At 31.1% G+C, this 22,074-nt stretch overlaps 1 protein-coding gene across 2 annotated transcripts; it reads left to right on the plus strand.

Annotated features, from left to right (window-relative positions):
• The first annotated feature begins 38 nt into the window (after positions 1 to 38).
• On the plus strand, positions 39 to 21,721 carry LOC143085249 (kinesin-like protein KIF3A). 2 transcript variants are annotated; one of them, XM_076261492.1, is made up of 18 exons: positions 39 to 174; positions 5,234 to 5,323; positions 5,883 to 6,051; positions 6,350 to 6,494; positions 7,474 to 7,558; positions 8,066 to 8,171; positions 9,060 to 9,199; positions 9,957 to 10,154; positions 12,397 to 12,571; positions 13,349 to 13,453; positions 14,147 to 14,315; positions 15,096 to 15,276; positions 16,122 to 16,232; positions 16,477 to 16,602; positions 17,496 to 17,615; positions 18,609 to 18,748; positions 19,116 to 19,142; positions 21,639 to 21,721. In XM_076261492.1, exons 1-17 carry the CDS (start codon positions 169 to 171, stop codon positions 19,120 to 19,122), a joined length of 2,073 nt encoding a protein of 690 aa, XP_076117607.1. In that variant the 5' UTR covers positions 39 to 168; the 3' UTR covers positions 19,123 to 19,142; positions 21,639 to 21,721. The 2 variants fall into 2 exon arrangements, with proteins under 2 accessions (XP_076117607.1, XP_076117606.1); XM_076261491.1 differs by lacking the exon at positions 19,116 to 19,142.
• The last annotated feature ends 353 nt before the right edge of the window (positions 21,722 to 22,074 follow it).

Raw genomic sequence — 22,074 nt, forward strand, 5'->3', positions numbered from 1 at the left:
TATGTGATAATTCTAGAGAAACTCAGATTATCCTGTAATTTCAACCAATCAGAGAGAAGAATAACATTCACATCGAATGTAATCAACATTTTTCTGACACTGAGAGCTGAACTGTTCTGTTTTTCTTCATTCTGGAAAATATATGAAGGATAAACCTCAAGAGAAAAAATGCCGGTAAAAATTATGAATTAGCCCGTCATGATCATTTGGCTGGTTGTTTTTCAGAATTGTTACATTTTTTACTAAATTCTATGACATAAAATATGACACTATAATATGAGGCAGAAATTACCTGTGAATGTGGACAAAGTTTGTTTAAATTATTTTTTTTGTAATATAAATATTTGTTAAAAAAAAAGATACGGAAATACCGTAACGTTTCCGATTTTGGTTTTGTTGTTAGGGATTTTACTTGTGACGTTATTTAAGTTATGACGTCATGTTCAATGTAAACAAAGAAATGCAATGCATCAGGTAAGCCCACCGTGTATAAAAGCCTAAACAGGATTCTACACGTACCACTACAGATACAGATACAGAACGTTTATAGACGTATTTACACTTGTATGCAAATTTGTCCGCCATTACGTAAAATCACACAGGTTCCCGTAAACTTTGACATTATAATTTAAAATATTTGACGTCACAATTTAAAAGTGATTGTTGTTTGACGTCAAAAGGTGATTCGGAGTAGATCTAAGGTCATTCGGAGGCAAGATTCAGCTAAATACCAAAAGTGTAAATACGTTTATTCATACCAAAGACAAAGAATGATTAAAAATGAAATATTGGTATTGTGTTCCTTGAGTTCCTATATTTTGCTAGACTAATCAAAGTCTCACGACAACAAGACCAGAAGAAGGAAGTACAGTTATGTTTTCTGCGCAGATCCGGACAAAAAAAAAAATTGAACGATTTTGAGTTCATTAGTACAATGAAAAATTCTGGAAATTTTCCTGATTTTTTTTTTTTTTTTTTTTTTTTTTTTTTATTGAATTTTCTACTGTAATAGGGGACTTCGTCCCCATATAAAAAAGAAGATGTGGTATGATTGCCAATGAGACAACTCTCCATATGAGACCAAATGACTCAGAAATTAACAATTTCAGGTCACCGTACGTCCTTCAACAATGAGCAAAGCCCATACTGCATACTAAAAAGACTCCGAAATGACAAATGTAAAAAAATTCAAACGAGAAAACTAACAAAAATATTTTTTTTTTTTAAATTAACAAAAAACAAATATCTAATACATCAGGGAACAATATACCTAACGGGAAATGAATCTGATACGCTTTTCAGTATAAAATTAAAAAATCTCGGACTCCCCGAGTTTAATGGATTTTGGTAGCGTCTGACTGAAAAACTATTGGAACTGCTCAATAAATAAACCATGTAACTCTATAATCGTAAATAAATACAAGTTTTATCATTTAGAAGATATATTTTGTCATATAAAATTACTTATATAAGATTTATTTATTTTACAAGTACACACCCGTGATATCGCGGGTCTGTGACTGAATTAAAGTATATAACTATGCTTAAGCCTTATTTTAGTAATTAGTATTGTCATCTGATAAAGTCATGTCGATTATAAGATACAAAGTTTTCTCTGCTTTCAAATCTTTCTGTTTGAACCCGTCGACCTGGAACTTATCAATTATTGGTAATATTAATTATTTGGAAAACAAAAGGTCTTGGCTATCCAGGAATGGAGTATTTTTTAATCAACAGCATTGTCCTATATTAGTAATCTTAGAAATTCTTGCTGATTGCTGAATAAAACTACAATAGGGAACAATTTGACAATGATTGAATTTAGTAGTGTCAGCCCTTTGATTATGACCCATGTATATAGCAAAATCCTAAATACACCGTTTGGTGGTGCGCCTGTCAAATGCGGAAAGTACAGATAAGGTAATAGCTAACAGGTGAATATACTATTGGTATCGGTACGGATTCGACCCGGAACTTGTTAATTATTGGCAGTATTAATTATGTGGAAAACAAAAGGGTCTGGAGTGGTGTAATTTTTAATCTACACTTAGTATTATCCTATATTAGTTATATATAGAGTTGAATTCTTTGATTTGTCCCGATGACGGCTGACAAATTGGACCTCGTAATTTTAGTATTATAGATGTGAAGTGTTTACTTTTATAATAGTTTAGGAAATTGTAAATCATTGCGGCAATGGCAGCCATTTTTTTTTATTGCCTTGTTTGCATTCTGCACAGTTCTGTGATGAACTGCTTGCGATTTTAACAAATTTGAAGTGGCAGAATACAAGTTTGATACACTAGCATCACCATGATCACTATAAAACTAATTTGAATGACATTTTATTGATATTATCAGAAATCTTTAGGATAATAGTGAGTCCGTTTTTAACACATGTCTGATACCGTATTGTATCTTTGTTTACAATGGCACAACAATAAAATCAACTACAATCAAGTAGTGTCAAGTCCCGTCACTATATATGTTCCTGAATACATCAACAAAGGACAACCACTGAATTGCAGGCTCCTGACTTGGGACAGGCATACATAATTAGATGTTGATTGGATCCCAATCCTCCCGCTAACCTGGGACAGTCATGACAGTTACTGACAGGTGTAACAGTACAACATATGAACGAAATTATATAACAGTAGAAAAAAAAAAAAAAAAAACAAATTGGTGAAAATTTCCTACTAATGAACTCAAAATTGTTCAATCATTTGCGCAGAACACAGAAATCTACTTCTTTCTTCCGGACTCGTTGTAGTGAGACTTTGAGTAGTCTAGTAAAATATAGGAACACAATACCAATATTTCATTTTTAATAATTCTATGAATTGACGTTACCTGATGCATTGCGTTTTTTGGTTTACATTGTACATGATGTCATAACTTAAATAACGTCACAAGTAAAATCCCTAACAACAGAACCAAATTCGTAAACGTTACAGTATTTCCAATTCTTTTTTTTTAACAAATATTGAAGTTGAAAAATAATTCATGTAGACTTCGTCCCCATTCACAGGTAATGCCTGCCTCATATTAAAATTCCGTTGAAAAAAGCTTAACTCATCAGATGGATACAAATACAAATACATCTAAAAAAAACAGAGTGGAAGTGGGAGGGTACTTGTCACATGGTTGTATATTTTTTTTATTGACCAAACTAGGGCCTCAGGAGAGGCATTCAAACAATATTATTATAACCAATAACATGCAATACACAGACAAAATATTTGGAACATGTGTAAAAAAAACTATATATATATGTTACAGGAAATAAACACAATAAAATAGCAATATGTAATAATTCAATTAATACGGGTTTGACATTGACTTAAGTGACCAGGTTAGTGTAATTTCACTTTATAAAGGCAAACAAGAGGCATGAGGAGTTTGTGCTGAGAAATCTCAATATACATTTTGTAAACAAAAATAAAAAGACACTTAAGTACTGAGCAGAGAGTACTGGTAGTTACTGATTACTAGACATGCTAGATCAAAGCCACTATAAACTAATAAAAAATTCATGCATCTAAGAGTCTATAAGACTAAATTATCAATCATTACACATCCAACATCCAACGGATTTAGTGTAAAGACGTAAAAAACAGTCAGAGAAAAACATGACCTTGTGTAACTACATGTAGTAATTGAAATAATTATTTCTGCCAAATTCTGGGATAAACAAATGAATTAGAATTAAGATGCACATCAAAATTGGAATATTTCATGTATTGTGTCAGTCTCTTGGATTTATTTGAGGAAACCTTAAAATAGCCTCACTTATAGTTAAAGCTCATGCATAACATATTAATGCTCTTGTCTGACCAAAATTAGAATACTGCTCAACCCTTAGGGGTCAACATCAAAAACATCAAATTTTACAAATTGAAAAAGTTCACAGAAGATCTAGAGCGACCCATGGCCACTTCCATAAGAAACACCAGCTCAGTAACTGAAATGATGACAGACTCAATTTTAAATGGGCACCCACTTAAAATTAGACGTCTAAGATATACAGACAAGTTTGTTATCTCCTACAAAATGATACACATAATTGTTGTAGTCACTACATCATGTACATTAAACCTGTTGATCCCACTAGCCCATAGAACCAGACATAGCAATCCACATTCATTTAAGCAAATGCAAACATCTAAAGACAGTTATAAACATTTATTGTTCACTTTTAAATTTTGCATCAGACATTTTCTCTTAGTTGTGACATCATTATTTTGGAAGAACAATAATGACAGACCTATGATATTAACTTATTGCTATTAGGCCAAACAAAAAAGTATGTGTTTTGTACTGTTACATGCTGATAAAAATAGGTCATGTAAGTAGGTAGGGATTTTTTTTATTTATGATATTATTTTTTACATTGAGTCTATGGAATCAAAATTGTGACTTTAACAGTGCTTAATCAAAAATAGCAAAAAAAACTTAATGGTAGGGAGGTGTACAGTCAACATATATACTTGTTTGTTTGGCCCTAAGAATCTGCAACACCTGCCCTCACGGTCATAAAACTTTCGAGCATGATTTTAGTACTCAGACTCGAAAATCAACCAATCAAATTGCTGGATTTCATGTTTCGAGCACGTTTTTTGTGCTCCGAGCACTGAGCAAAGTTTTATGACCTGATAATTTGAAACACTTTTTGATATCATACAACCATTGACAATAATCACTTTTCCTTTATTGCATCAAACCTTTTCTGTTGCAGAGTCAAAACTTTACAGGAACGATGGACAAAGAGCCATAATTATTTTAAAAAATTCTGTCTGCTGGTTATTCTATACACATATGAGCAGTAAATGTTACACAACAACATTGTTCTTTTAAAAAAAATTACCACAAAAAATTGGGAAAGAATTTATTACTCTTAACTGAGCCAAAGCTGTATGCATGGTTACATGTTACATTTGTTAAGTTCTGTAACCATAGCTCTTAGGTCCTACGGTTCCGCAGCTAACACAATTACATGTAGTACATTCATACAGTGGTTATGTTGAAAATTTCTAGGTACTGATCATGTTGATATAACCATTCTAACTAGACATGCTAGATCCTTAAAAAGTTTGAAACTCATGCCATTATTGATATCAGCTTGAAAATCACGCTTAAGTTTTGAATCCATATACAAATGAAGTTATGGGACTGAGGACCATATCCATCAGCAGTCCCTTGTCTGTACTGAAATTATCATTTTACTTTTTAGGAGAAGCAAGATGATTGTGTTAGAGTATGTGTAAGGTGTAGACCTTTAAATGACACAGAAGTTAAACAAGGATGTGTAATGTGTGTGAAGGTATGGTACCTTACATAATGTTTGTTTACTTGTATATCTCTATTTACAAAGTAAATTACATGTCAATGTACAATGTATGTGTGATACTTTGAATGTTTATTGTTTATATATAGCAATTAAATCTAAAAATTAAAAATGCAGCTATCTAAATAAATGACAGTTTAATAAACTATCCACAACAGATCTAAATGCTAAAGATATATAACATTATGATTTAAAATTTGTATTGCAATTTGATATACTGTAAATTCAGAAATTATTGCGAAAAATGTGCCATGCTTATAATTGGGATAATTAAAACTCTCATTTTGAAATAAATTACGTGAATTGATCAGGATTTTTCTCAGTATCGCAAAAAAACCAACATAGCATTTTAGTCTAAAATGACAAAATCACAATAATAAATGCATGCAATAATTACTGAATTTACAGTAGATGAGGGCAAATTATATTTTGAGAAATTCAATGCATGAAATATTTTACAATGCAAAAGTAAAAATATTTCAAAAGTTTAAAATAATTCTAATATGGCTAATTATCTAATTACATTTCTATTAAGGTTGATGAAGTGAGAGGATCCATTGAAGTGAACATTCCTAACAGTCAGCATGGAGAGCCTCCCAAAAAATTCACATTTGATATGGTGTTTGGTCCCAATTCTAAACAAGTGGACTTGTATAATCAGGCAGCCAGACCTATTGTAGACTTTGTATTGGAGGGATATAATGGTAAGTTAATTTAGTTGTTACATTCATATAATGAAAAGTATTTTATAAAGAGAGATCTTATTAGTTTCTGTCTTCCCTTGCTGGGTCAACAAAAGTTTGTGATGAGGTCACTCAAAGGGAACCGCTAATTAAAAGTCAATGATATTTGATAGATAATTGTATAAGCATTATCTTGAAAGACTAGTAAACTTTTTTTTCAGGGCTGCTGTTTCATTTTTATATACACTTGTATAGTTTATACAGAAATAAAAGCTTGACTCTATAGAATTAATGTATAGTTTCTGGTGGTATATTTTAGGAACTATATTTGCCTATGGTCAGACTGGTACTGGTAAGACTTTCACTATGGAAGGTGTGAGAGCGGTACCAGAACTAAGAGGAATAATCCCTAATTCATTTGCTCATATATTTGGTAAAATTGCTAAAGCAGAGGGAGACACAAGGTACGTCAAACAATAAACAAAGTATTTTCTTTTAAATTTTTAAATTGCCTAACTTGTTGTTTTTCGGATAAACTCCTTCCTGCAATTTTTAAATGATATTTTGAGTTGAGAATTGTTGAAAATTTAAAGCATCTAAAAAAACAAACATGATCTATTTTATTCAAGTGAAAAGCAATGAATTTAATTAATTGGTAAAGAATGGAAAGGATAAGAAAAATCAAGGAAAAGCATGTCTGCAATAAAAAAATATGTACAAATGTAAAAATTGGTTTATATTAAAAGTATTGACCAATATGAATGACGGAAAGGAGATGATAGGTATACATCATAGAAACAGCTACCCAATAACCAAAAGAAATAAAAGAACAACTGATTTGTAGTTAAGAGTCTTCAGTAACACACTGGTGTTTATACATTTTGTGAAATGTGAACACATGTAGCAAGGAGAACATGAAATTAAACAACTTATAATTTTCAATAACAGATCTATGAACCAACCTAAATTAATGTATAAGGTGTCAATATGGATGAAATTTGACAGCTGAAAATTAACAGAATACCTTTCACTTTGCACTGTATTAAAGGCATGGATATGCTGATACTATGATAGTATTATTATGATCACATATACATAGCACTGTGGATTCAGTAATAAATGTTGGATACCAATTTTCATGGATTTCGTGGGTACAGTAGAACCACGAATTTAAATGATGAACAAATTAAAAATTTTCCTAAGGAATGTATGCAGACTTTGCCAAAACCATGAAGTTAGATATCCACGAATATGCAGGTTTTCCTCAAACCACGAATTTCGGTACCCACAAAAATAAAGGAATCCACAGTAGTCTAGTGAATTTTACAGTTAAAACTGGCAGTATTATTTTACGCCCGTTTCTCTAAGTATTTATCAACACTTCAAATATTTCCTCTATAAACCCATTGAAAAAAAGTATGTTGATGAAAACTTTATTTACAGATTTTTAGTAAGGGTGTCATATTTGGAAATTTACAATGAAGAGGTCAGAGATCTGCTGCATAAGGACCAAAATCAGAGATTAGAAGTAAGTATAAAAATATGTCTAGTAAAATTAACTTATAGACAAATATAAAGAAATTATTTATGATATACCCAGCGTAAAAAAAAATCATAAGTTATCACGGGTCACAAAGTTTTAACAAATATATTGACTTTAAAAATTGACACATTATAAATTATTTTTTACAAGAATGAAATATTGTTTTGATAAAATCATAATAATTTGTTTCTGCAATTTTCGTTAAACCATGAATTTATGATACATGTACCAAGCCTCACTAGATAGATACAGATAGACAGAAATAGTTCACAGATAACTGTTGGATACAGTATTGTGTTTGTGTTGTTCCAGAATAAATGTATAGGGGTATAAGGGGCACTATATCAAAACCACCAATAAAATCAAAATTTTCATTTCATAATTCTTACAACCATTAATATTTAATGAATTTGTGTGTCTCCCATCTCACCACCTGATAACTTTGGGAACTGCCCTATTCTTTTTTACTTTTTAACCTGTTTTAATTTACAGGTGAAAGAGAGACCAGATGTAGGTGTTTATGTCAAAGATTTATCTGCGTTTGCTGTAAATAATGCAGACGACATGGACAGAATAATGACATTGGGAAATAAAAATCGTAAGAATTTATGTTAGAGTTACCATTGTCATTGTAAGGCCAAAATAAAAAAAAAAACATGTTTGTTTCCTTTCCCCCACCCGGGTCAAAAATTTATATTCCACAAAAACATTGAAATTATTTTTATTCCTGAAAATAATTTTCCATTTTGGAAAAGTGCTTGAAAGCAAACGGATTGATAATCTTAATAAATACACTCATATATATATATATATTGAGCACAAACAACTAGTAAGTAGCCTCAACAGGACAAGTCAAACCATTCCTGTGACGAGGCTATGACATCAAGTTAAAAAAAAAATAACCTGCCTTCCTGATCTGTTTTCAAAGGGTAGACCCGAGGAGGGAAACAGACATTCTTTTAAATGTGGCCTAATAAAGCAGTTGTTTTCTTACAGATAATTATTATTAAAGCTATGATTTAATCCCAACATAATTTCAATGGCTTATTCTATTTTGAATAGACATTTTTAACCCCACCTACAATAGCAATTCTGTTTCCTGGTTTCTCCATTTGTCAGTCCATCTATCCAACACCAAGTTCAAATGTTGGTTGAAGATAGTCACCTTGAAGTTTTGGTCAAATTTTTTTGAAAGTAAGTTAACATGTTTTGTTTTGATGTGAACTTTTTCAAATAATGCCAAATTAGTGTTACGACCATGGTTTTATGGTCCAGTGAACCACGAAATTAAAATGATAGAGTGAGCAGGGCATAGTGTCCTATATATGGACACATATTCTTGTTTGTTATTAATTTTACAGAGCAGTTAAACAGTTTCAAAGTTCTAATTTAAACTTAATGAAAATTATACTCTGTACACCTTTCCCTCTTGATTTTAGACTTGTATTGAAGGTCTGTTAATTAATGATTTTATGACTATTTTTAGGTTCCGTAGGAGCTACCAATATGAATATGCACAGCTCTAGATCTCATGCTATATTTTCTGTTACTGTTGAATGCAGTGAGAAAGGTCCTGATGGCAAACATCATGTCAGAGCTGGCAAACTTCACTTAGTAGATTTAGCTGTAAGTTACTGCATTCATATATTAAACAATTGAATTTATACAGATATTTACATAATTGCCATCAAACAAGATTTTTTTAGGAAAATGAGAATACCTGATTTAGCACGAAGTCCTATACGGTAGCAAAGTTACCATTTCCTAAATTAAATACTCCATTCACATCAAAAATTAAAGAAAGTAATAAGCAGGAGTAAGTCACATGACTGGAGAATTTGAAGTTTCAATTAAATTATATTATGCCCAAGATAATATGATTTACCATCTTGTTACCAGTAAGTATGACTTCTCTCTGACAAATCTTGTACTTACACATCTAATAAATATAGGAAGATGTGGTATGAGACAACTTTCCATCCATGTCACAATTATAAAAGTAAACCCATGATTTACACTTACCTAAAGACATTTGAAAAATTTGTATATGGAAAATTGATAACCACACAAATTGACAATGTCAGTGACCTTTAAAACATTAAAAATATTCTTATGAAATGTCATAACTATTTCATACTATAAAGCTAAACTGGAGAATAATTGAAGATCATTATAGGATAGCAGCTGTCTTTTCAGATCTAACGTATATTAAAGTTATGCTTTAATCTTCAGCTATAGTAAAGTGAATCTAGAATTTAGTAATTTTTAAACAATATTGCAATAAAAGCCAGTAGCCTTTTTCCACAATGCAAAAAATTTGGAAATAATTTTTATTCTGAAAGAAGCTTCAGGCATGAAAAAATTAAGAATATTTTTTTTTCAGGGTTCAGAGAGACAAGCTAAAACTGGTGCTACAGGTCAAAGGTTAAAAGAGGCCACAAAAATCAATTTGTCTTTGTCGACCCTTGGTAATGTAATATCCTCATTGGTAGATGGTAAAAGCACACATATACCATACAGAAACTCTAAATTGACACGTCTGCTGCAGGATTCATTAGGAGGAAACTCTAAAACTGCTATGGTATGATCAGAATTTATCATATTTTTAATTGTATTAATTAAAGTACATATATAAATATTTCAGCCAATAGAAATATGGTAATGACTTTTTATACGACCGCAAAATTTGAAAAAATTTTCGTCGTATATTGCTATCACGTTGGCGTCGTCGTCCGAATACTTTTAGTTTTCGCACTCTAACTTTAGTAAAATTGAATGGAAATCTATGAAATTTTAACACAAGGTTTATGACCACAAAAGGAAGGTTGGTATTGATTTTGGGAGTTTTGGTCCCAACATTTTAGGAATTAGGGGCCAAAAAGGGCCCAAATAAGCATTTTCTTGGTTTTCACACTATAACTTTAGTTTAAGTTAATAGAAATCTATGAAATTTTGACACAAGGTTTATGACCACAAAAGAACGGTTGGGATTGATTTTGGTTTCAACAGTTTAGGAATTAGGGGCCAAAAAAGGGCCCAAATAAGCATTATTCTTGGTTTTCGCACAATAACTTTAGTTTAAGTAAATAGAAATCAATGAAATTTAAACACAATGTTAATGACTACAAAAGGAAGGTTGGTATTGATTTTGGGAGTTTAGGTCCCAACAGTTTAGGAATTAGGGGCCAAAAAGGGACCCAAATAAGCATTTTTCTTGGTTTTCGCACCATAACGTTAGTATAAGTAAATAGAAATCTATGAAATTTAAACACAAGGTTTATGACCATAAAAGGAAGGTTGGTATTGATTTTGGGAATTTGGTCCCAACAGAATAAGGGGCCCAAAGGGTCCAAAATTAAACTTTGTTTGATTTCATCAAAATTGAATAATTGGGGTTCTTTGATATGCCGAATCTAACTGTCATGACTGTGTATGTAGATTCTTAACTTTTGGTCCCGTTTTCAAATTGGTCTACATTAAGGTCCAAAGGGTCCAAAATTAAACTTAGTTTGATTTTGACAAAAAATGAATCAGTTAGGTTCTTTGATATGCTGAATCTAAAAATGTACTTAGATTCTTGATTATTGGCCCAGTTTTCAAGTTGGTCCAAATCGGGGTCCAAAATTAAACTTTGTTTGATTTCATCAAATATTGAATAAATGGGGTTCTTTGATATACCAAATCTAACTGTGTATGTAGATTCTTCATTTTTGGTCCTGTTTTCAAATTGGTCTACACTAAAGTCCAAAGGGTCCAAAATTAAACTTAGTCTGATTTTAACAAAAATTGAAATCTTAGGGTTCTTTGATATGCTGAATCCAAAAATGTACTTAGATTTTTTATTATGGGCCCAGTTTTCAAGTTGGTCCAAATCAGGATCTAAAATTATTATATTAAGTATTGTGCAATAGCAAGTCTTTTCAATTGCACAGTATTGCGCAATGGCAAGAAATATCTAATTGCACAATATTGTGAAATAGCAAATTTTTTTTTTAATTAGAGTTATCTTTCTTTGTCCAGAATAGTAAGCAAGAAATATCTAATTGCAAAATATTGTGCAATAGCAAGATTTTTTTTTAATTGGAGTTATCTTTCTTTGTCCAGAATCAACTTAAATCTTTGTTATATACAATATACAATGTATATTCACTTTTTACTACCAACTGATAAATTAAAATAATCTTCAGTGATAACAAGCAGTTTTTTTACATCTTAATATTTTATGATGTATTTAAATGAGTAGTTATTGTTGCAAACTCCATTAGAAATTTTCATTGAGATTAGTTTTGGAATAAGGGAAAGGGGGATGTGATTAAAAAAATTGGGTTCAATTTTTCTCATTTGAAATTTCATAAATAAAAAAGAAAATTTCTTCAAACATTTTTTTGAGAGGATTAATATTCAACAGCATAGTGAATTGCTCTAAGAGAAAACAAAAATTTTAAGTTCATGAGAACACATTCATTCTGTGTCAGAAACCTATGCTGTGTCAACTATTTAATCACAATCCAAATTTAGAGCTGAATCCAGCTTGAATGTTGTGTCCATACTTGCCCCAACCGTTCAGGGTTCAACCTCTGCGGTCGTATAAAGCTATGCCCTGCGGAGCATCTGGTTAAAGTTATGTCAGTCATATATAGGTAAACAGAAAAGACTTATCAATTACTAAAGACTGAAGTTCTAATGATACTGTAAAAGTTAAAAGACAATTTGGGAAAATTAATCTCTCAGAATAGAAATAACTAGGTCAATATTAATTAATTACATTTTTGCTTTAAAATTATAAAAATAATTATAGACATGCAAAAATTACTTTTTTTCAGATAGCCAACATAGGTCCAGCAGATTATAATTTTGATGAATCTATCAGTTCTTTACGATATGCCAATCGTGCTAAGAATATCAAAAACAAAGCTAAAATTAATGAAGATCCTAAAGATGCTTTACTCAGACAATTCCAGAAAGAAATTGAAGAACTTAGAAAGCAACTTGAAGAAGGTAACATTTTTGTTATTCGATTTCAGTCTGTTTCCATAGTTTGATCTAAAATTGCTTTAATCTGCTTTTATATTGTTGTCCAGAATGTGTATCATATTTTAGTTTGATAGGAAAGGAATTGCCAACATTGAAGTTGTTAGAATTCAACTAATTTCATATATTTTTAACTCACCGGGCCCACACTTGGCTTCCATCTACAAATATCTTCTTCTGTTGTTCTTGATGTTAAACTCAGATATTCAAGTTACACTATGATGTGTATTTGAATAACCATATTTGTTAAGCAATCTATTTTACAAAAACTTACATACCATGTGCATGGTGTATGTATCTATCTCCTATAAAGAGACAGTGAAATACAAATTATAAACTATGGAAGATAACTCCCAATAAAAAATATATAATTTGTTTAAATGTCTTCCAAAAGTAATACAATTTTATGTTTAATTTTGATATAAGAATAGCAGATATGGTATAAATGCCAGTGAGACAACTTGCCACAAGAGACCAAATTTACACAAAAACTATCAACTATAGATCACCTTTTGGCATTCAACATTGTGTTAAACCCATTCTGCATAGTCAGCTATAAAAGGCTCAAAATTACAAATGTAAAACAATTCAAAGGAGAAAATTAACAGTCTGATTTATGTACAAAAAAATTAAGAACGAAACACAAATATAATATACAGCAGAAAAGCCAAATAAAGCCTAAATTTTCAATTGATTTTGTCAAAAAAATGTTGAATGGACAAAACAGTTATTTATTTTTTTTAGGATCAGATTACGAGGGTGGCTCGGAGTCTGAATCAGAGGAAGAAGTTGTAGGTGAAGACGGAGTTGTTAGACGGAGAAAGAAACAAAGAAGGAAGAAAAAGGAAGGTAGAAAAGCATTAAAAATTAGTTATCAATAAAACAATGATGACAAGGTGTTTTTTAATGACCTTGTTTACCCATGTGGAAAACATATAGATTTTAAGAACCTATAAAATAAATCAAAATCTGCACTATTTTAGTCATGTGTTATATTATAAATTTTTTTATATATATGTTTTTGTTGATGCTAGGTTACTGTTTCAAAATATTGAAAACAACACGTTATTAATTTCTTGCGTCCGAAGCGCTTTTCTGGATTTACCTTCATCAGGAACGCTCAAAGCCAAACATTTGAAATCCGAAGATGTATAAGTACCGAAACCGTTGAAGAGCTGTATGTCAAAATATACCTAAAATAATTAGCCAACTTTGCCTGAGCGAGTTGAAACCTTAGTTTCTTAATAATTTATAAATTTATAAACGGACAATTTTAGTAAAGTTTGTTAAATCATGTCAGTACCGAAATACTGACTACCGAGCTGATGATACCCTCGGGGACTGATAGTCCACCAGCAGAGGTATCGACCCAGTGATGTAAAATATTGAAAACAACACGTTATTAATTTCTTGCGTCCGAAGCGCTTTTCTGGATTTACCTTCATCAGGAACGGTTTACCTAAATTATGTTTATGAGCTGATAATTAAAACAACGTCAGCCAATCAGAAGACGCGTTACATCCAAAATTAAATTATTCACAGGTGGTGGTAAAAAAGGAAACCATATATCCAAAGAAAAGATGTCAGAAATACAGGCCATTATTGAAAAGGACAGAAAGTTACTGGAACAGAAGAAAGACATGGCTGAAGAAGAGAGAAATAAAGTTAAGAATGAACTAGAAACTAGGGAATCAGAACTTAAAAAATACCAGTAAGTTTGCATTATTTGTTTGTTTTAAAATGAACTCTCCTTAAAGAGTTTGGAATATTTTTTTTACGCTAACCATTAGAAATTCATTCTTAATGTATTTGTTTTATATCTACAATAAAGTCTGTCACTTGGAGTTTGTTTCAAAGCATACTAAAGATTCAGAAATAATTCTGAGCATTTATCATTGCGATTTTTTATATGACCAATGTTAACCCATTTGAGATTAATTATTGCAATTTTTATGAAAGCTGTATATCAGAAATCAGAATGCAATTGCTTAGTACTGCTATATTTACCCTGTCATATAATTCTCATTAATAAAAACCTTGTAATAATTTCTGTTTTTACAGTATACAAATTTATATTGATTATCAACAAAGTATTTTTGTTGAATACTTTGTTGGAGTATTCTATCTGTTAACACCTTACCAGTATCCACCTTTCATTGTTGCTTTAATTAGGAGACATGGTACTTGTATATCGAAAATCAGAAGAAAAAAAAGTTTCTAGATCTATTTGAAGTTCAATTTATAGAGCTGCAGCATATACAAGGTTAGTATGACGTCCATTATCACTAAACTAGTAACATATTTGTTTAGGGGCCCGCTGAAGGACTCCTCCAGGTGCAGGAGTTGCTCGCTGCATTGAAGACCCATTTGTGGCTTTCGGCTGTTGTCTGCTCTATGGTCAGATTGTTGTCTCTTTCACACATTCCCCATTTTCATTCTCAATTTTATATTGTAATGAAATATCATATGTTTCTACCTATTTTTTATTTAGAGAAGAACAAGAACAACTTCACCAGAAACTAGCAGCAATAGAGAAAAAGTTGATTGTTGGTGGTGAAAATCTGTTAGAAAAAGCAGAGGAGCAAGAAAGATTGTTAGAGGAAAGTGCCAAGGAATTACAGGAGAGGAAAGAAAAGGAAGAGGAATTGAGGACAGCTTTAGAGGAGAAGGAGGTATTACATTTAGACAACTTTCAAATTCCTTCATTTTTCTGTACGTTTACAATGTCACAATGCCTATATTAATGTGTCACAGTCTTAAAGATAGTGGTGAAAGATACCAGAGTGACATTCAAACTCATAAGTTGAAAATAAACACCATGGCTACAACAGTACACAAGACATAGAAAATAAGATCCAATTGTTTAATGCTTCATTTCAGCAGATTGACCTCAGATCAACAAATATAAGTCTTTCATTAAAGCTAGTTAAGGGAACACTAAATTTACTGTGGATTCATTAATTTTCGTGGGAACCAACTTTTGTGTATTTAGGAAAACTTGCATTTTCATGGATACTTGATTTAGTGGTTTTGCAAATTTCTGCATACAAAGCCTTTAGAAAATTCGTAATTCATTGAACATTTGAATTCCTGTTCACATGTATCCACGAAACTGTAAATGAACAGTTTTTATTTGACTTGAAAAAAAGATATTATCAACGGTTTGCTGATATAGTTAATCAGACAGTATAGATTTATACTGCAACTCAACCAAACATGAAGTCATTAAGGAGCATAAATTTTGTCTGATATGAAAAATATAAAGATAAGGAGATTGGTATGATTGCCAAATAGACAACTGTCAAACAGAGTTCAAATGCTGTTGATTTGAGTAATTTAAAGTCACAGTTTAGCGTTCAACAGTAAGAAAGATTATACAGTAATAGTCCCTTGGGATTTGACTACACGTTCAACTGTACACAATCTGTAAATAGCCTGTCTTTACTTGACAAAAGTTCTACACATTCCACCTCCAATGTAAGCCAAATTAATGTCGGTTTTTTTTAATGTCTTTTAGCAAGAAAGATTAGACATAGAAGAAAAATACTCCAATTTACAAGAAGAAAAAGCTGGAAAAACAAAAAAGTTGAAGAAAGTTTGGACCATGTTAATGCAAGCCAAATCAGAGGTAAGAAGAAAACAATAATAACATTATTGTGGAAAATTCGGTTTGAAAGCCTTATTTTGTGTGAATAAATATTTGATTCCGACCTCCTGAATGTTGGAATAATGAAATTAAGTACTGTCATTTATTCAATCCTCTGATCAAGTCCATTTAACATGATAAAGCATCAGATTTATTCTTTGTGTAAAAATCAATGAATAGTAAGGTAAAATGTTTTTCATTAGATAATATTGAGTTTTATTTCTAGATCGCAGATTTACAGCAAGAACATCAGAGAGAGATGGAAGGTTTGTTGGAGAATGTACGACAACTGAGTAGGGAGTTAAAATTACAGATGGTAGTTATAGACAACTTCATACCTCCAGAATATCAGGTATATTTGTCATAAATATTAAAGAGTTATAGATTATCGTTGATCATCTCAATGAGATTGATTTTCTCGCTTCAGCTGGTACGGCGAAAGCTAGAATACCACTCGAGTTGAGATGACCAATGATAATCTGTTTATCACTATTTTACCTATGACGACGTTGTCAATTTCATTAGTAATGCCACAAGCCTCCTAAGTTTCTAGCAATAATTTTCCATCTCAAGTGAGTAGCAAGATATGAAAAATTATCACAAAAAAAGATCAAAGGAAAAATGCACAATATAGCGATAAAAGTGGTTACTGAAGTGCAATATGGTGTGGAGAGAATAGTAAAAAAAAACCATACATACAAAAAATAAATGATATATTTATCCTATGGAATACTGAAAATTGGTTAGATGGAGTATACATTGAATTGCTGAGAAAAATTATAGATAAAAATTTGATGCATAGCAATTTCTGGTATTAATAATTTTCTAACCTATCTTGCAAAGTTTAAGAAATTTGCTTCATCTGAGTGAATAATGGTTAGCTTTGATGATAAAAAACTGTCTATGAAATATGAAACTGATTTCAAGTCCCTTTTTGAGAAAGCTTTTTGAGTGCTCTTAGCATTTTTCCACTGAAGGCTGATTCTGTGCATACCTGAACATTTGATATAACATAATAACCTTAATACAATTTACTCCATATTTATATAGATTGTGAAGTAAAAAAAAAATAACAAAAAAGATGATCTGTTCAAAAGGACAATTAAAACTTCAGGAGGATCCTACAACAACAAGAAAAGTTAATGGTCTACAGATCAACAATTTGATAATTTAAAGTTTGATAATGCACTGGTATTTGACTTGTATATTTTTTTATTTATAATGAATTGGATTTTTTTTTCTTAGGAAATGATAGAACAGCATGTCCATTGGAATGATGATATTGGAGAATGGCAGCTCAAATGTGTTGCTTACACTGGAAACAACATGATGAAAACACAACAAAAAGATCAGGATAAAAATGAGGTGTGTACTCAGGGCTTTCATTTTTATAGCATCAGAGACCTAATGTTCTGATTAAACCTGACAGGGAGAGGTATTCAATTCAATTCAATTCTTTATAAACCAAATGTTTTACAACATATAGGTACATGTATAATCAATATATACTAAATATAGATTACAAAAATATACGATCATGACAAAACAGACAGAAGTATTAAATTCACAAAAAAAATAAAAACATATAAATATAAATCCAAATAGCAAATATTTGTAAAAAATTAATTACAAATCATCTTACTGAAAACAGTCATTCCTGAGCTTTAGTGCTCTAAATATATATTTTCCTAAGTTACACAGGTCTTTTACATTAGTATAGTGCTTAATAATTGTAAAAGTTTATAAACAGATGGCTTACGCCAATAATAAGGTTTAATCAAACATTCACGCAAATTGAACATAATGGACATGATAAAATAAAGGTATTAAAACTAGAGGGAAAAGTTGTTTTGGCACATGATACTACAGGGTTTGCTTGCTATAGTATTGCCATTTTACCATTTGTATTCTATTTGTTTCTTGATGCTTCATGAGGATGTGAAGTAGGGTTGCTAAATATGTTAATTGGGAGAAGATTTAATTTAACTATAAAAATGAAGATGTGGTATGATTGCCAATAAGACAACTCTCCACAAAAGACTAAAATGACACAGAAATCAATAACCGTAGGTCACCATTTGGCTTTCAACAATGAGCAAAGCCCATACCCCATAGTCAGCTATAAAAGGCCCCGAAATGACATACACAGTTTGAATACTAAAACAATTATTCTATACGTTTTAATAGCATTTTTACTACCTGGGTAAATATATTCTTGAGACCAAATTAAGGGAGCAAAAGTTTCTTTATTTCTAAGACCTTAAAGTATGTTATATTTCTTAGAAATCAAAAAGCACTTATTGTTTCACTATTTAAATCATTTATAAATGTGTTGACATCTGATATTTTCAACTACAGTTAAAAGAGCCAGACTTGTCTAATGTATACCTAGCTTATACTGCTGAAGGGGCAGCGGAAGCCATGAAGCCAAAAGCAAGTAAATCTGGAAGACCCAAATCTAGTAAACCAAAGTCGGCTAGACCTAAAAGTTCCAAAAAGTGAGTAAAAATAGCTGAAATACAAATTATTTATGGGTATTGGTTGTGGGGTATTTAAAGGTGCTTGATAGGGAATGAACACTTATACTCTATGCACGTTATGTTTTTTAGACACACAGTAGTAGATATTTTAATTTTTGGATAAAAAGAATATCTGATAGGAACTTCATGCACATTTTCTTAAAGGTACTATAAAATGGATCCGAAAAAGCAAGAGACCTGAAGTTTGCACACAAGATAATCCAGAAAATGAATCACTTTTTATCAGTTTTTTTCAAGAAAGAAAATAGCTTTGAATTGTAATTTTCTTTGAACAGTTTAGCAAGGGTTTCAATGTTACTTCACAATATGTTTGATTTGATTACAGATATTGAAAAAAATGTTTTGTTTGAAGGTAAACTTAGTGAGCAGATATATACAACTTACATTTTATTGCTTAGTCTAGAAATATTAAAACATATGCTTTTATTAAGTAGAACAGGTTTTTATGCTACAGATGTATGCAAATCTTATCAGCATTTTCATGTTTATGAGTGAGTTATTCAAACACACATATATTTATGTATATACAATCCACATACAGAGGCACACATATACAGATAGACATTTAATAGTATTTATATAGCAATATTTATAGAATACATGTACAAGTTGCCCTGGTACCTATAGGTTCATAGAAAGAAAAAAAATCATCTCAAAATTCACTAATAAAAGTCTAAAAGCCTTTATTTTATATTTTGGGCAACTTGTCTTAGTAAACTATATAGCTTTCATTCTGAATGCAATGCTGTATATAAAAGCATGGTCATATTGAATGATAAAGCATGTTTCCCACTTATTTTTTTAAATTTAATTATGGTTTTAAAATTTTGTGAATTTTCAGGGCTGAATCAGAGTAGGTATTTTATACACTGAGTGATTTGATTGATTTAAATAGTTTTTTTTAATAATCACTTTTGTACTGTCAAAATTTGTGGTTCTCCGGGTAAACATGAAATAAATGTATATAATAAAGTCAAAATTGTGACCTCAAGCAAAAAATATATAGTCCACAAGCCAGAAGCTATATCTTTGGGAAAATTTTAGTTGGATTCTGTTGGCATGTAGAGAAATATTTTACAAGCCTGAAAGCAATATGACAAGCCTGAAAGTAATTTGACAAGCCTTAAAGTAATTATACCCCATGCAACGAAGTTGCGGAGGGTATGTTTTTGACCCGTCCGTCCGTCCGTCCGTCAGTCCGTCAGTCCTGTTTCTTGTCATCGCAACTCCTCTCAAACCACACAACAGAATTTCAGATAATAAGGACATACTATGTAGTTGTGCATATCGACGGGAAATTGCGATTCAATTTTTTTTCTAGGAGTTACGCCCCTTTTGAACTTATTTACTTTAATGTACTACTGCAACAGTTTGTCATTGCAACTCCTCTCAAACCACACAACAGAATTTCACGAAACCTTTTCAGATAATAAGGACATACTATGTATATTGACAGGAAATTATTATTCAATATTTTTTCTTATACAATTTTTTTTTTTATACTTATTTAATTTCTCCAATGACAATGTGGGGACATGGGGTATGTGAGCGTGCTCACTAAGGTTCTTTAATTTGACAAGCCTTAAGGCAGCAACCATTTGATTTTTCGGGGGGGGGGGGGGCTATGGATTTTTTCAAAAACTGGAAACAAACCTTTTTTTTCTAAAAAAATTCATAGCCCCCCCCCCAGAAAATCAAATGGTTGCTGCCTAAAGTATTTTTACAAGCCTTAAAGTAATTTTACAAGCCAATGCTGTAGGACTTGTGGTTGAGCTTAAAGACTGAATTATATATGGAATAATTTCATCTTTTTATAAAAAACACAGGACATATCTGCAGGTTACCATACAACCTCTAAGGGGCAACAACTCATAGTCTCTAAAGGCCAACAACTCAAACAGTCTCTAAGGGGCAACAACTATAGCAATGGAAGCTATGAAAATTCGGGATTCAAAAAAAATATATGATATGCATTACAACAACTGGACTATAGACTCTTTAGGTTGAAGACCCAATGCCCCTTTTCTTTCATACTTGCTATTTGGAAAATATTGTGATTGGTTGTTTTGATTTGAAGGTTCTGTTAATAGTACCTTTAGTAATAGATGATTTATTTATTTACTTTGGTGGGATATTTAACACTATTTGAGCAGCTTTAGATATTATGTATGTCCTAACTTTAAAATTACTGAATTTGGTGTGTATTTTTGCTAACATCTGCATAAACTTGTCTGTGGTTTTAAACACATGTTCATTTTATTCACATTTTTAACTGACTTTAATTTTTAATTTTTTAATCTTCTTTCTTTCTGTAAAACTTGTGCATTTCTTAACACTGTTTATTTTTTATTAGTTCCCTACCTAGGAATAAGGAGATGGTTTGCACTCTGTCAGTGCAGCAAATCAGTTTTCAATACTTTTTTTCTTCATGCTTCATTTGAAATTTGGTATATAGTTTTTATCATAGCAACTTACAGAATTCATGTCATATATAAAATTCCTTTATGCATGAATATAGATAAGCCATAAGGGAATTGGAGGTATATGCTAAAAAGACCGTAATCCTAAGATTCATATTTGCTTTAATATCTTTAGTCATTTATACAACTGTAGCATGTGTAGAATTCCTTAAAATTAGCAGCCATTTGATCACATCTATTTTTAACATTTCATTCAGTCAAATCAATTATGCCGACATGAAATTTCAAGAATTTATAGGTAGAACTGTGTGAACTTTCTGTTTTAAAAACCATGCACATCTTTTAAGATTTGATTTTGAAAAAAAAAGTATTATAGTTTTCAACACTAAAGTCATGTGAAGGTCATTGTATGTTTTTATTTTTTCCAGGAAAAGAGACCAGTCCAACCTTGATGAACTGTTACAGTAACTTTACACCTTAGATGCAGCTGTTGTTGTTATTAAGTTTATTACAGACTTTTCACAGATTGTATAATTATTTATCAATCACACGAGGTCAACCTTTATTGAATCATAAAATAATTTATGTTGGTCTTTTTTTTCTTACATTTTAAAAGAATATGTTATGCAATTTACATTAGTGAAGGAGGTAAATTATAGCTATACCTGTAATTTTGTAGTTGTTGATAACACAGCAATATTAACTGCATACAAGTAACATTAAAATAAAATTACATAAGAAATAAAAATCTCCCTGGAAATTTCTAAGTCTTGCACCCTGATTTACAATTAACTTTCCTAATTTGAACCTACTTATCTCAATGATTGAGTATCACAGTATTTTAAATGGTAGCTCTGTGAATGA

The sequence above is a fragment of the Mytilus galloprovincialis genome, chromosome 8 (genome assembly GCF_965363235.1).
Source record: "Mytilus galloprovincialis chromosome 8, xbMytGall1.hap1.1, whole genome shotgun sequence".
Classification (NCBI taxonomy): domain Eukaryota; kingdom Metazoa; phylum Mollusca; class Bivalvia; order Mytilida; family Mytilidae; genus Mytilus; species Mytilus galloprovincialis.

Excerpts from the sequence above, each read along its gene's own strand:
- LOC143085249 (XM_076261491.1), top strand. Across the intron at positions 13,454-14,146 it reads AAGAAGGAAGAAAAAGGAAG|GTGGTGGTAAAAAAGGAAAC; the intron begins GTAGAAAAGCAT and ends AATTATTCACAG. Across the intron at positions 18,749-21,638 it reads AGACCTAAAAGTTCCAAAAA|GAAAAGAGACCAGTCCAACC; the intron begins GTGAGTAAAAAT and ends TATTTTTTCCAG.